At 47.3% G+C, this 15081-nt stretch overlaps 2 protein-coding genes across 18 annotated transcripts; both read left to right on the plus strand.

Moving 5' to 3' along the window:
* The first annotated feature begins 4216 nt into the window (after positions 1 to 4216).
* LOC125536879 lies at positions 4217 to 9931 on the plus strand. Of its 13 annotated transcripts, none has more exons than XM_048700166.1 (11): positions 4217 to 4445; positions 5027 to 5049; positions 5155 to 5246; positions 5345 to 5546; positions 5630 to 5716; positions 5807 to 5934; positions 6081 to 6177; positions 8670 to 8747; positions 8897 to 9122; positions 9300 to 9523; positions 9626 to 9931. In XM_048700166.1, the coding sequence occupies exons 4-11, from the start codon at positions 5412 to 5414 to the stop codon at positions 9653 to 9655; spliced, it is 1005 nt and encodes a 334-aa protein (XP_048556123.1). In that variant the 5' UTR covers positions 4217 to 4445; positions 5027 to 5049; positions 5155 to 5246; positions 5345 to 5411; the 3' UTR covers positions 9656 to 9931. The 13 variants fall into 13 exon arrangements, with proteins under 13 accessions (XP_048556123.1, XP_048556124.1, XP_048556121.1 ...); XM_048700167.1 differs by having other exon boundaries at positions 5030 to 5049; XM_048700158.1 differs by having other exon boundaries at positions 4316 to 4445; positions 5030 to 5049; positions 5390 to 5546.
* Positions 9932 to 9991: 60 nt separating this feature from the next.
* Positions 9992 to 14955, plus strand: LOC125536876 (filament-like plant protein 3). Of its 5 annotated transcripts, none has more exons than XM_048700153.1 (6): positions 9992 to 10231; positions 10612 to 10789; positions 12109 to 12286; positions 12405 to 12868; positions 12991 to 14370; positions 14486 to 14955. In XM_048700153.1, exons 2-6 carry the CDS (start codon positions 10676 to 10678, stop codon positions 14708 to 14710), a joined length of 2361 nt encoding a protein of 786 aa, XP_048556110.1. In that variant the 5' UTR covers positions 9992 to 10231; positions 10612 to 10675; the 3' UTR covers positions 14711 to 14955. The 5 variants fall into 5 exon arrangements, with proteins under 5 accessions (XP_048556110.1, XP_048556108.1, XP_048556109.1 ...); XM_048700151.1 differs by having other exon boundaries at positions 9992 to 10128; XM_048700152.1 differs by having other exon boundaries at positions 9992 to 10128; positions 10619 to 10789.
* The last annotated feature ends 126 nt before the right edge of the window (positions 14956 to 15081 follow it).

Below are 15081 nucleotides of genomic sequence, written 5' to 3' on the forward strand. Positions count from 1 at the left end.
ACCTCTGTCTTGGTAGCAGTGTCCCATCATAGATCACAAGACCTAACCTCCTCGTGGATTTGAGAAGAATTACCCTTGCTACTATTTTCTCTTTGTTGTTCGTCTATTTTTATGGATCTCATGTGTTTGCCTATTTAGTGAATGTGTAATTGGGTCTTGTTTGAGTGTTTCCCTTGTTTTCTTGAGTGTTCCTCCTTTTCCCCTTCAAGTCGTGCAAGATTGGGCAACCTAGGGTCCGCACCCCACATCACGCTGACTTTGCTACTCGCAGAGTCCCCGGTGTTGGAGCTTTGGGGCGTCTCAATTCTCGGTTTGGGTTCCCTCTCAAGTCTTGAGCCACTGGGACATAATGTATGCCATCGCCGATGCTTCTGGCGCGTCTACTTGCACAGATCCGGCTAGGTCCTATCGCTCACTTGTCGTTTTCTCTAGGCGACATGGGTGAGATGATATGTTGATCCAGTTGATTTGGTGATTGGTGCCGTGGTTGGATGTGTTTTGCATTTGTAGTGACGCGATATGGTTGCTCACTGCCCCATCTTATCATATTTTTGGCTGGACATTAGGCAAGGAGTTTCCTTGTTCTTATTTGCAGTAGGTTTGGTTCTAATCCTAGGGATAAATGTGGTGTTGCTTGCCTTGTTGGCATTGTACAGGCCGTCCGGCTTTTTTATATGAAATGATGATACACTTTTTTTTAAAAGTATCAAACTTTATTCCTTATACGATTGCCATATCGTTTACAAGTTGTGGAAGAATAAAGTCAGATGCATTGGCATCCCAATGTTCAGACAAACTAGAATTAAAACAGTGTTTAGCTAGACTATCCGCTACTAAGGCCCTGTTTGTTTCATAAGTCCTAGGACTTTTTTAAGTCCCAACTTATAATTCTCGAGTCCCTACCTGTTTGTTTACAGGGACTTATAAGTCCCGAGTCCCTACCTGTTTGTTTACAGGAACTTATAAGTCCATGTTACCCTTAGTAATAAATGAATTACAGAATAGTGACAACCGAAATAACACTTGTTCATAACACTTGTTCACACAAACGAATTAACACCTTCTCGTTGCAACACTTGTTCATAACAACCGAAATAAGAGAGAGTACATAACAACCGAGATAACAGAGATTACATAAGCGAAGAACACTTGTTCATATCATTGTTGTTTCAAGGACCACAACCCATCAACGACCCAAGCTCTGAATTGATTCATAGCAGCACTGTCCATCTCATTTGTTGAATCATTTGTTGTAGTCGTTGGCATAGACAATGGTACATAGTTTTCATCTTGATCACACTTGTCGAACTCTATATCAGGTAGTTGACTTTGTCTAATAAAATTGTGCAGTGCAATGCAAGCCACAATGATTTTGCTTTGTTTCTGTTGTGGATAACTAGGCAAGTGAAACAAAATTCTCCACTTGTTCTTCAGGACTCCAAAACACCTCTCGATGACATTTCTAAGTGAAGAATGGGTGAAATTGAAGTGTTCCTTTTTTCCTCTAGGCATTGTGCCATCACGGTACTCCTGGAAATGATAGGTTAAACCCTTGTATGGTGCAAGATAACATGGTCTATTTGGGTACCCTGAGTCCACAAGATAGAACTTATTAGGTGGTGGTTTTGGAAACTTGTCACCAAATCTGGATCGGGCATCATTGAAGACCCTCATGTCATGCACTGATCCTGGCCAACCAGCTAGGACAAATGTGAATCTCATATCAAAGTCACACACACATCACATTCTGACTCTTCTCCTTATGTCTATTCCTATGTTGGGTAGCAGTGGCAAGTGATACCACAACTTGTATGTGTGTCCCATCTATTGCACCAATGCAATTGTCCATAAATGGTGCATACTTTCTAGATCTTAATTTTGAATGCACAGTTCTGAATTGACGATCTATTGGCCTGATGATGTCTTTTTCTAGCTTGATCAAACAGGCCAAAACCTTATCAAACTTCCTTACAATTGTCTCCAATGACCTAACAAATCTATTTTCTGCTTGTCTAACAGATTGAGGGGAACCTACTATCCACAGAAACAGACATAGAGACTCAACAGATGACATTTTTTTGGTGGACATTAGTACATGCATGAAAAAGGACACACAATAACATGCAATGATCATTTAACAAGGTCACACAATACATGTCCATTACATATATTAGAAAAAGGACAAACAAGATCACTACTACACTAGGACAACTTCTTCATCATGCACCACCTCTTCAACCAAGTCAGTCTAGCCTGATCACTTGAAATGTTCTGAAATATAACTCTGTTTGCCTCATCTGCAAACAGTTGAGTTGCCATGAAGTACTCAACACTTGTTTCTTCTACACCACATTGAACTGCCAACAGTTGACAATGAGTAATGGATTCCTTAGTGTTGTTTGCTTTCTTCTCTTTTGCCTTGTCCTTTGCTTCCTGCCTTTTGTTTGCATATTCAGTGATCATGTCAGAAGTGTTCTCACTAGTCATAGTATTGATGAGCCCTGTCATTAGTTTTACCATTGGGTTCTTGTGTTTCTTGCCTGGGCTTGAAGCTGACTGTTCACCACCGCTGCTTCCCCTCTTCCTGCTGGTGGTGCTCATTGGACTCTCCTCATTTCCATCATCGGCAACAACATCTTCTTCTTCATCTTCATCTATGGGCACATAAGCTGATGATCCATCAACTGCCACACCTTGAAATAGCTCTATTAGCATATCCAAATACTCAGGGTTGCCACCCTTGAATTTTCTGACATCTGGTCTCTCCTGCAACATTAGTTAGATAATTAGGACAAGGCTAAGTAATGTAACCAAGTGTGAGCAATTCAGATGTAATTTGCAGAATAATGTATGTACCTTAATTACTTTTTTCCACCACTCATTCGATGCGGTTATAGCTCCATCTCCAGTTCGGCCACAACCAGTTTGCTGCCCCAACCACACCCAAGCAGTATAGTGGCTTTTGAGTATAGTTATGCAATTTTTGAATTGCTTGGTAGCATGGAGGAGGCCAGCACGCTGATAATTTTTTTCTTCATGTTATTGTAGGCTCTACTTGTCTAAGTACCATTCACAGAGTGCCCATCCCTAGCTTCCTCACAGACGATGTTACAAAATACAGTAATATGCTCGTCTGTCCAATCAGCCTTGGCAATGTTTTTCTAAACAAAAAATAACAAATACACAATTCAAACAAAAGTAGAATCAAGCTAGTACAAATTCTACACCAAGGTATACCATTGTACACACAATTAGCTAGCATATAAAGAAGATGAATTTGCACCATGTGACAGAAAACTAACTATGTATACCAATCAGAATTTTACCTCTCCAACAGCAAAATCCTTATCTTCATCTTCAAAGCCTTCATTCTCATCGACATCTTCTGAAGATGCAGTAGTTGACGACACACGTTGCTTCCCCGCAGCTTTTCCTCTACTGCCGGCCGATGAGGACCCATGGGCTCGACCTACACCGCGTCCGGTGACCTGCGACACGGTCCTCCCACGCCCTATCACGCCTCCCTCAACGGCAGCTGCGCCCGGGGCGACGAACGGACGCAGGTGAGAGCCGCCTCGGCCTCCGATGTTCAGAGACCGTGCTCGGCCTCCTCTGCCCTGAGACACGGGCCTCCCACGACCAGGTCCAGTAGGAGGAAGACCATGGCCGGCGGACTGGTCGAAGAGGAGTTGCTGGAACGAGCCCAACTCCGGGAAGTCGCCGACGTTGTGGTTGAGATCTAAGAATCCCATTCCCCTCCTGAGATTTCCCCCGGCGGATGAGCCCTGGGATGCCTGATGATGCGCGTGGAACTGAGAGAAGGAGGGGATCCGGTCCTCCTCATCGTCGGCCATGGCGGCGGCGGTTTAGGGTACTGCCGCCGGCGGCGGCGATTGGAGCAGAGCGGGGATGCGGGGAAGGAGCGAAGCGAAGCGATAAGGTTAGGTGCGGGGCAGGGGAATCAATGGAAAAGTCCCTATGATAAGTCCCAAATCACCACTTTAAGTCCCTATAAATCCCTCCTGTTTGGTTTAGATGGGACTTATAGGGACTTTTTTAATTCCTTAATTTAATAAGTCCCTGAAAACAAACATGGTCTAAATTAACTTTCCTGCAGCAATGGACAAAAGAAAACTTGATTTCGTATTTTTCTTCGGCGGATTAGTGAACCGATTACTCGAGTAGCTTCGAGTCCGCCTGGGTCTGTCTTTACACTCGCTGCCGGGTGGCACCGCCCCCGCGCCCTCGCCCTCGCCCCGTGAACAAATGCCGCCGAGCACGCACCAACCACCGGATAAACCCGTCTCGATCCATCCACCAGTCTTTCATTTCTCTTTCTTCCTGTCAGTCGCACTCGCACTCGCACCGGGCGGTGTATATCTGGATCGCCCAATCCCCGCATCCTCCTCGCGTTGACGCACGCAGCCGCGGCTACCCCAGGACAGGTCAGTGAGTCCGCGTCAGAGCTTCTTCCTTGGCCGTGCTTTCCTTGATCCCGCTGCTCGTTTCGCTTGATTCTTCTTTCCTTGGCAATGCGCGCCCGGGGCCAGGAGAGCACCCCCATCGCCGGATCATCCCCCTCTTAATTTTCTCAGAGTTCTTCCCTCCTTGCCCTTGAGACGGACCATGGAATCGTCCGGAAGCTATCTTATCTGACGGGCTTGATTGATTGTGAAATGCTAGTAGTTTTAGGGCCTAATAAACAGTTCACTGATTGCTCTTTTGCCACTTGTATGGTGGTACGTACTTCATCGTAGAGCACAACAGGAAGACCAATCCATTCCTTTTCCCTGTACTAAGATGCAGCATCTTTAATCTCCATTGTAGTACTGTACTCGAATTTGACTAGTTATACAGACCCAAAGGCACCAGCATCGTCCGTTCGCTTGTTGTCGACTTGTGATATTCAGCTAGCTTTGTTTTGATGCCTCATTTTGTGCCCTTTCCCTACATGTTTCCTGCTCCCATTCCTTGATTCGAATCATCTGTAACCGGACCCTAACTCATTTTCTGTACTAAGCTGCAGCAGGTAGGACACTACTGAAGAAGGTGATGCTCACCGTCCACAGTTGCAGCAAAAAACAAATAGCATTGAGCGCAACAGCCTGCATACTGATGTTCTCCCTGCTCCTCTTCATTTTTTGTTCACTTCAGACCATACTCCTCAACAATAAACCTTTCGTCATCACCACTGCATCTTCTAGATCATTGCATGAGATCGACTCCAATTCAAAGCCTATTAACGGGTAAGTTCTGTTTTGCCTTCCTATAACCTCAGGAAAGTCTTCTTTTTTCAGTCTAGTCTAGTGTATGACTGTATGTGCAGCTGAATAAGTTGAAATAGGCTTCAAAAAATTTCATTGGAGGTTATTGCTAACCTGAGTGCCAGCAAGGTGGAAACTGGACAGCAGATGGAAGGCGGCACTCATAACATTACCAACGTGACTGAGAATGCGGCATCTGGATGGAGCATTGTGAAGGAGGAGCTGACATTTTCAGCTGGAAGTGCCCCTTTCAGTAGCTGCCATGCTTCCACCATTGTAGAGGTACTATATAGCTTTAGGATACGACAAAGTTTGTAAAAGGAAATATCATAGTAAATACTTATAGGTGAAATTTCTCTTGCTAGATTGGGAAAGACAACTTTTTGGTGGCTTATTTTGGTGGATCCAAGGAAGGTGCTCCGGATGTCAAAATCTGGTTGCAGAGATACAGTGTGGGTTCAATCTATCCAGGACACTTCGATTTTTTTGTCTCTTAAATGAGATATCAGTTCTTCCTAAGAATCTTACATTTACATTTGTAGGATGGTCACTGGCATCCTCCAGAAGTTGCTGATGAACAAGATGGGGTGCCCATGTGGAATCCTGTACTATTTCAGCTCCCTTCTCATGAGCTGCTCCTCTTCTACAAGATTGGTCAGGAAGTTCAGAAGTAAGAACTTTATTTTCCTTCTTTGGCCTTTGATGTTGGATTGAACTGGCAAGAGAACCGCGGGATAGAGCAGTTAGATGAAGCCAAATGATATTTTTTTAATAGGATTGTATTCGGTGACTTCATGATAAACTCAACTTGTTCAGGTGGAGTGGTGCCATGAAAAGATCGCTGGATGGTGGCATATCCTGGTCACAGAGAGAGCAGCTACCGCCTGGTATTCTTGGCCCTATTAAGAACAAGGCATGTCTAAATTTGTGGTTTTTTCTATCTTGCATAGTTCTCTATACCAGTATGCAGTGTGCACATTTAACAGCAGTTTTGCTATTGATCGTTAACAAGTCAGTAGTAGTTTACTGCTTTTGTGGCATTTGTCAGCATTTTTTTTAGAAAAGGAGGATGACCCCCGGCCTCTGCATCTGGGAGATGCATGCGGCCATTTTATTGATTATTCTCGAGGACCTTACAAAGTAGTACAACAATATGTCTGAATCCACCATCTTGGCAACCTATGCCGCTACTCCTATCCATATGATGAAGGGGTGCAAGCTGGGCCATATACCCAGTCCTCTCACCTAAGCCTAACATCTAAAGCTGGAAGCCCCGATCGAGCCACATACCGGGTCTGGGGCACAATCCAGTCCGACGCACTCACATGTGTCGTCGCCACCATCTTCCACTTGTCCATCTTCAGAGCAGATTGAGGTACCAACCTTGGCAGGTTCCTCCGCCATCGACGCCACCATGACGCCAAATGACGACCACCACCTATGCCAGTCCATCTCCAAGCCGAAGGAGCGCTACCACAAGATGAAGACCGGCGGTAGAATAGATGAAACGTTGCACACATTGCCGCCGCCAAACACCTCACACACACTGCAAAGCGCCCACTGTGCTTCCGGGAACCCGAGGCGACGCCTTCAAGAAGGAGCATGACGAGGGTACGACGCCGTCGCCCACAAGGGGAACTAGAGCTTTCGCCCAAAAGGAGAGCACAGTGAAAGATGGGAGAGGACCTCGACAAGGCCTCCAAGAAGGGAACCGACGCCCAACAAAGGCGCCGCCATTGTCGTGGCCTCCGCCGACGGCCAAGGGTTTCCCCTGGTCCCGCCCCCATCCCATCCACTCGGCCAAAGACCTGGTCAGAGGAGCGCACACAGCCGAAGAAGGCGTTCGACTTCATCGAAGCAGGCACGCCGGGTGACGGGGCACCCCGACCCACTGTAGTAGACGTCCACCGAGACCTCGCCGCCCGCGCGGCCGAAGTCGCGGACCACCAGCACCCATGGCCGTCGCCCGCAGAGGCAACGCCATCCACACCACCCGAGGCCGCCGCCCCGGCATCCACCCACCGCACACATCCCGTCGAACCATGGAGAAAGACCCATACCGCCGCCACCAGGGAGCACCACACCGCAACCCAAGCCGGGCAGGACGAGGCAGGGCCACGCCGGCCAGATCCGGGCGGATCCGGCGAACCCCGGCTCACCAGCCGCTAGATCAGAGGAGCGCCCCGATCCAGGGCCGAGCCGGCCTGTTGATGGGCGGCGCCGAGGCCCCCGCACCGGATCGGGAGGGGGCGAGACGGTAGGAAGCGGGCGGCGGCGTCTTCTGATGCGGGGAGGGGGGTCTCCAGAGGCCGAGGCGGGCGTGCGGGGAAGCCCCGCCGCCGCCTACTGCCGCGCGGGCAAGCCCGGCAACGGCTGCTGGCGGCGGCGGGGGAGGAGGAGGGAGAACGTATCCTGTGCACCAGGTCAATTGGTGCAACGGATGCACCAATGACACCATAGCCGTCGGATACATATTGGAGGGATGGAAGTAGGCTGAAGCATAGATTGGTGGAACATTTGCAGAGAAGACCTCATACTGTGTCAAAAACAATCCGCACTCCACCCTTTCCTCTCCCATCATTAAGTCAGTGTTATTTATTTCTTTCTCAAAACATAAATATCCTCATATATGTTGAATCGTACATCCGAATTTGGTTTGTCTTTGACTACCATTTTTGTTTTGACAAGATGTTTAAACAAGATCAATGCCAAATATTTTTTATATTTTTTTAATGTCGCTGTAACATTTATATTTTTTGTCCCTGCAAAAAAAACATTTATATGTATTCTATTGAAACTTAGATGTACTTTATATGTTTTCAAACTCTGCCTCTCCCTCCACACGTCGATCCCATGTGCACATGCTTAAATTACATTTCAAGTGAAGTTTAAGTTTTAAAATGCACACGACTAATAATTGGACAACATATTCAACATTGATCTTGTTTCAAAGATTTCATGAGCCGTGAAGACAAAGTTGACAATCAAAACAGATTCAAAAATCAGGCATTCGGTTCAAAGTATATAACCATTTTTGTGTATGGGCCAAAAAATTAAACACATAAATTTATTGATGGAAGAATGTGATGTGCAGTGTGGGTCAAATATAATAAACCATAAGGTTACTTCCGTAAATATGGTATAGTCCAACGTATGGCAAAATCTGGCACGTTGCATTTTTATCTAATGGCCCAAAACCTATTGGTGCACCTGGTGCACAGATTTGGCAGGTGCACAGGATACGTTCTCGGGGAGGAGGGGCGGTGGGGAACCGGCGGGCGACTAGGGTTGCGCCCCTGAGTCGCCCGAGAGCGGACGACGCGGGGGAGGGGTAGGGGCATTTGTCAGCATGACGCCATGTTTTATTGAGTAAATTGGTTCCTAATGACAACTTTTTCAATGTAGCCTTTCCTGCTTGAAGATGGTCGCCTGCTATGTGGGTCCTCGGTAGAAAGCTGGAACTCTTGGGGTGCATGGTTGGAGGTAACTACTATGTTCCAGTGTCTCATTTTTTATATAGAAAAAAATATGCTCCAAGCTGTGACAATTAATATGGATCGGAGGGAGACTTACATCAAGCGTTTATCACATCCTGTATTGTGGTTCTAACGAGTCCTCTTAACAACTTATAGGTCACAAAAGATGGTGGCAGGACATGGCGGAAGCACGGTCCTATATACATAGAAGGTGAAACACTTGGGGTGATTCAGCCAGTTCCATACCAAACTGCCAATGGGACAATTCGGATGCTTTTGCGATCTTTTGAGACAATTGGCCGTGTCTGCCTGGCGGATTCTGCAGATGGAGGTGTGACATGGAGCTACGCGCACAAGACTGAGCTTCCTAATCCAAACTCTGGTTTGTTCTTAACCGTTTGGCTAAATTAGCCTTCTCCTTGCTTCACTACCCTTTTCTTGCGCTGGGAAATGTTTTACTAGTCTCCAGAGATCACGTCTGGTGGGAGCACATCAATAAATAGTTTATGTATAGTGTTTGATAATTCTCTGTTTTCTCCACTGGACTTTACACCTCAAGGGATCGATGGAGTTAAGATGAAGGATGGAAGAGTACTAGTTGCTTACAACACTTTCTCCAGGGGCACACTTAAGATTGCAGTCTCCACGGATGACGGTGATTCATGGAACGAGGTAATGACACTAGAGGACACCAAAGGTATGGAGTTCTCATATCCTGCGGTAATCCAGACCATGGATGAGCTCGTACATATTACATACACATACAACCGGACGCAGATTAAGGTAATTTCTGTCATGAAAAAACTGTAATCTTATTTTGTACTTAGCAACAGTACTTCAGTCAGTTGGTGCATTTTCTTAAGATTATATTTCAATTCTTTGCAGCATGTCGTTCTTCGACATAGTGAGACATGAAATTGTAAGTCTGACTACTGGGAGACTCATGGTAGCAATCCAAGGAACTTCAATTCATCCCCGCCTACTTGGTGTGACCATTGCATCAGTTTGTGTTTGCTCATAAAATAGTGCAACCCGATAAATAATTTTACAGGCTGATCATAATAAATGTAATAGTATGAACAAGTGCATATGTGATTGGCGATTTAGCATAAGGCGTTCCTTATATGGCAGTTATTTCCCTTCATTCTTTGTTGTGTGAACCAAACTACATTGTTCTTTTTCCCCCTCGAACCATTGTTCTCTTGGTCATGTTTGTCACCGTGATGCAACTTCCAACGAACAAAGTGCTAACAGAATCTTGGGCGCAAACTGCGGACGACATGCCACCATAGGCTCGCCTCGCCTGCTTGGGTCCAAGAGCAAGGAGAAAGGGCGCGCTTCTTGGGGCTTACTTCCTGGGTCTTGCTGCCGTGCCGTGCTGTTGGGAGGTGCGTCCTCCATTCCTTGCTTCTCCTCTCTCGTCGATTTCTTCGCCTGGACTTTCCTCTCTCCACCTCGGTGATTTGCGGCGGAGCGGATCGAGAGCAGGAGGTAGTAGTTTTGAATTGTGTTGTTTCTTGATGAACTCTTCTTCTTCTTCTTCTTCTTCTTCTTCTTCTTCTTCTTCTTCTTCTTCTTCTTCTTCTTAGTCGTCTGGTCTGGTCTGGTCTGGTGTGGTGTGGTGTTTAATCTCTTCTCCATGGATGGTTTTCTTGTCCTTGCCTTGTGGTTGCGTGTTTGGATAAGTGAATTGCTGGAATTCGCATGCTTCTTGCCAATTCATTCAGAATGGACGCAACACTGAACATCCTAATCGAGCTGATATGCATGCATTGGGATTGGATTGATTCAAGTTTCTATTCTTCAAGTATACTGCCTAAACTGCAATCTGTCCCTTTTCCTTGTCTAAACTTTTGGGTGGATTGCTGAAGTGAACAGGGGCGCATAAGCATCGTCATTCAACCCAAGGGTGTAGAGAGCTAGCTAACTCGAGGAATGGATCGCCGGAGCTGGCCGTGGCGCCGCAAGTCCATCTCGGACAAGGCCCCCGCCCCCACCGAAACCGACAGCTCCGCCTCCTGCCCATCCGAGACTTTAACTGATGAACAGGTGAGAACGGATTCTTGTCATCCTTCTTCCTGCGCTACGTTGATGGTGTCCATTCCTGCGATTTTGCGGCACTCTCTCGCTGTTCGCCTTGCATGATTTAACAAACTAAGTATTAACGGGTCAGAGGAGCAAGAAAAGGAAATTGGCCTACAGTAAAAAGATTCGATGCATGTGTAGTGTCAAGGAGTGTTTTACAAGCATGTTGAGACATCTTCCTTTTCTTTTGCGGTGGAGCAAGTTCAGTTCAGGCATGTTGATGGGTGTTTATTGACTTTGAGAGTCCTACACGCCTCCTCCTTAACAGATCATGCAACATGTGCCGCCCAGAGAAAAATGACAAGGCCATGTGGCATGGCAAACATGTGAGTGAGGTTTCATCCAATCACACATCTGTAGGGCCTCTAATCTATCGCCAAGTTGCAACATCAACTCTTAAATCGATGATGTCACATAACGTAACGGATAGGGCTAAATAGAGATTCCCAATGCTGGATCAGAATTCATCAGCATATACTGTATAAGAGAGCCAGATTGCTTGTCATTCTTTCTGGAATATTAATTTCTCTTTAAAATGTTTTTTTTTGTCTTAGTCTCCTCTCTGGTAGTAAATGGTAATACTAGGATGCACGCCGTAGACCACCGAACAGTAGCTCTACCATGTTAGTAGAGGCACACAATTGATCTCAGCCACATGACAATAATGGGCTGCAGGATTCAATCTCATTTGATGCTTTGGTTGGCAACATTGACCAATCTTCATGGCAATTTTAGTAGGCCTCCAACTGAAGCAGGGAAGGGAATGGTAAGGGGTCCTATTGTCCCCGTAGCAGAGTGGCTAACAGGACAAGCCTACCTTACCTATCCATGGATGCATACCAAGGAAAGGATGATGTGTTAGTTGGCACTCTCTTTTCTCTGCCAACATTATGGCTGCAACAAGGGCAAGATGCAGATTTTCTGGTGGCCACTCCATGTGCTGCACCATCACCTTTGGCCCAACACAAATGGCTCATAATGCTTGCTGGCGCAGAGAGAGCAATCAAGATTCCAGCTCTCTTCATGTGCGCCACTGCTACTTGATTGTGCTGCTGCTGCTGCTGCCCTCGCTTGCAGTCTTTTGACCAAGGCTGTCTTTCTCCCTCCAATACTCTAATGCAACAGCGAGGAACAATTGCCGGGCTGCCCACAGTTTGAGCTTATGCATTAAACATTCTCCATACAAGCTGAAAAATGAGCCAAGTTAGTCTAACCAATGTTTGCTTCTTTTTTCTGTGGGGACAACAATTTTGACTCTGCTTGTCTATCTCCTCTTTGATTAGGATACCACCCTCAAGAGTTCCCCGAAATCGCCCGAGGTCGCATCCGAGGAAGCACAGGACAACAGCAATGTGAAAGTCAAGGTGCTGAGCGAGAGGCTGTCCTCTGTGGTATCGGATATTCGTGCGAAAGATGATCTCGTCAAGCAGCATTCCAAAGTTGCCGAAGAAGCTGTTCTAGGTACGCAGTGCAGTTAAACATGACTGAACAACAAGATTAAGCACCACACAAAAATTACTAGGTAGCCTTTGATTGAACATTATTCACAAGCAGATTGTGCATGCATTTCTCGTACCAGGATGGGAGAAGGCCGAAAACGAGATGGCATCGCTGAAAGCCCAGCTGAATGCTGCAACTGTCAAGAACTCAACGCTGGATGGCGCGCTCAAGGAATGCGTCCGGCAGCTCCGGCGCGCCAAGGAAGAGCAGGACCAAAAGGTCCAGGGCGCGCTGGCACTGCAGTCTCGGCAGTGGGAGTCGGACAAGACCGACCTAGAGCTGCGGATTGTCGAGCTCAAGGCCAAGCTGGAAGCCAAGTCGGAGCGCTCGGTGACCAGTGACGGCGATGCCAGCTCCAGGCTGGCCTCTTTGGAGAAGGAGAATTCGGCTCTCAAGGCGCAGCTGCTCGCCAAGACGGAGGAACTGGGGCTCAGGACCATCGAGAAGGAGCTCAACAGGAGGGCGGCCGAGGCGGCCAGCAAGCAGCAGCTCGAGAGCATCAGGAAGGCGGCCAAGCTCGAAGCCGAGTGCAGAAAACTGCAGGTGATGACACCCTTCCTTCTTCGTGTGCTTTGGCGCCATTGGAGGCATCATATTATGTGATGTGAAGAGGACGGTTCTTGACCTCCTTTGTTGGAAGCTAACGTCTCTGGAGTTTTTGGCAGGCCACTGCACGCAGACCCTCCTTCAGCAGCGACCTCCGGCGCACCCCGAGCTCCCTCTGTGCCGAGTCGGTGACGGACTGCCAGTCGGACTGCTCCGACTCATGGGCATCGGCCCTCATCACCGAGCTCGACCAGTACAAGACCGAGACGAGGAGTGCAAGCCTAGCAACCGCAGTCGACATCGGTGTGATGGATGACTTCCTTGAGATGGAGAAGCTTGCGTCAGCCAACGGCGCCGTCTCGAGGAGCAGCAGTTATGCCGAGGACACCGGTGGTCAGCTGGTGAAGCTAGAGGAGAAGGCCAGGAAGCTGGTGGCCGAGAAGGACAAAGCCTTGCACGAAGCCCAGCGCGAGCTGAGGGCTTGCCGCCATCGGGCAATGGTAGCAGAGGAGAGATCATGTGAGATGCAGAGGCAGCTAAATCTCGTCAATGGAGAGAGGCATGCCATGGAGGCCGAAATGCAAGACGCGGAGAGGAAGAGGAACGATCTGGAGGGCAGACTTGAGCTGGCCCATGGCGAGATCACGAGCCTGCTGGACAAGGGGCGCATCCTGGAGGAACGGCTGGACTCGGAGAAGGCGCTAACGCTGGAGCTCGCGGCAAAATATCAGCAGATGGATGAGCTCGAGTCGGAGACGAAAGAGCTGCGTGCTCAGCTCGAGTCCGACGCCAGAAAATACAGCGACAAGATCACCCTGCTAGAGAGGAGGCTCGCAGAGAAATGCCGTGCCGTCGATGCTCTGGAGGCAAAGATCAAGGGTGCAGAGATTGAGCTGGAGCTGGCAGGACAAGAAATCGTGTCATTCCAAAAGAAGGTGCGTGGCCTGGAGCAGCAGGATAAGGCATTGTCTGTTGAATCCGCAAAGCGGTGCCGTGATCTCCAAGCACTGGAAGCAGAGAGAGATGAGCTCAGATCTCAACTCCAGGCCGCCAATTCAGATGCCTTTGCCCTGAATGAGAAGGTTAACACGCTTGAAGAGACTCTGGAGAAACAAGGGCCGTTGATTGCACAACTGGAATCTCAACTCAAGTCGGCGCAAGCTGAAATCAAGAGCTTGAAGGAGAACGCCGGGCAGTTGGAAATGAAATTGGAGACGCAGAAGAACTTGTCATCAGCCTACATAACTGCACTGGATGCTTCCGAAGCCCAGAAGAACAAAATGACGAGCCGGTTAGAGCTCAAAGAGAAAGAAGCAGAGGAATCGCACAGAAAGATTTACTTGCTTGAGGAACAAATTCTCAAAGAGAGAGCAGAATCGTCGGAGTTCGCCGCACAATGCCATGACTTGAAACAGGAATTGTGCAGCAGAGCTCCAGGTCATCAGCCAAAACCAATGGAAGTGAAACCTATGGCAAGTACAGACCTGCACATCACAAAGGTAAATTTAAGGTATCTCTTAACTATCACAACCAAGTCCGGTGATGAAAAGTTGAGGACTTTTTAAGTGATTATGTTTTTCTGATGAGTAACTGGAATGCCATCACTTTGTACAGGAGAAAGAGTTAGCTCGTGCTGCGGGGAAACTAGCAGACTGCCAGAAAACAATAGCGTCACTGAGCGCGCAGTTGAAAACCTTATCTAACTTTGATGAATTCATCATCCCTGATCCTGGGGTTGAGAATCATGACATCGCCTTAGCTGAAAGCTGGGATGGCGATCTCAAGCTGTTTGATTCAGCAAGTTATCCAGCACAGTTGGGCTGTTTGGCGGTCACATGATTGTGGTAGCAAAGAAAGATTGCAGAAAATTATATGGCTTGGCTGTCACATAATAAGATTGACAGAATCCTTCCCTGATTACATATGGAGACAAGTTAATGCGAGTTTATACAGGTGAGAGCAAAGGCTCATATGAAAAAAGCACTGTTCATATGGAGAGATGAAGTGTATAGCCTTAAGGGAACTGTGTAAAAATCAATTTTGGTCAACTAGTCCCATGAAATTATCGAAATGGTTTTTAACCTCGTCTGCAACATGACTCCGTATCTTATATGCTCACCCAACACTTGCATACATACTTATTATCTTATATCAATTGGCAGAGATCCTACACATTTCAGCCAAAAATAGTTCAAATTTCAAATGTCCAG

Source organism: Triticum urartu, chromosome 2, assembly GCF_003073215.2.
Source record: "Triticum urartu cultivar G1812 chromosome 2, Tu2.1, whole genome shotgun sequence".
Taxonomy (NCBI): domain Eukaryota; kingdom Viridiplantae; phylum Streptophyta; class Magnoliopsida; order Poales; family Poaceae; genus Triticum; species Triticum urartu.

Coding starts and splice junctions, on each gene's coding strand:
- LOC125536879 (XM_048700164.1), top strand. CDS start 5,053: ATGCTCACCGTCCACAGTTGCAGCAAAAAACAAATAGCATTGAGCGCA. Junction 5,547..5,629: donor ATGCTTCCACCATTGTAGAG/GTACTATATAGC, acceptor TTCTCTTGCTAG/ATTGGGAAAGACAACTTTTT. Junction 9,123..9,299: donor GCTTCCTAATCCAAACTCTG/GTTTGTTCTTAA, acceptor TTACACCTCAAG/GGATCGATGGAGTTAAGATG.
- LOC125536876 (XM_048700153.1), top strand. CDS start 10,676: ATGGATCGCCGGAGCTGGCCGTGGCGCCGCAAGTCCATCTCGGACAAG. Junction 12,287..12,404: donor TGCCGAAGAAGCTGTTCTAG/GTACGCAGTGCA, acceptor TTCTCGTACCAG/GATGGGAGAAGGCCGAAAAC. Junction 12,869..12,990: donor CCGAGTGCAGAAAACTGCAG/GTGATGACACCC, acceptor AGTTTTTGGCAG/GCCACTGCACGCAGACCCTC.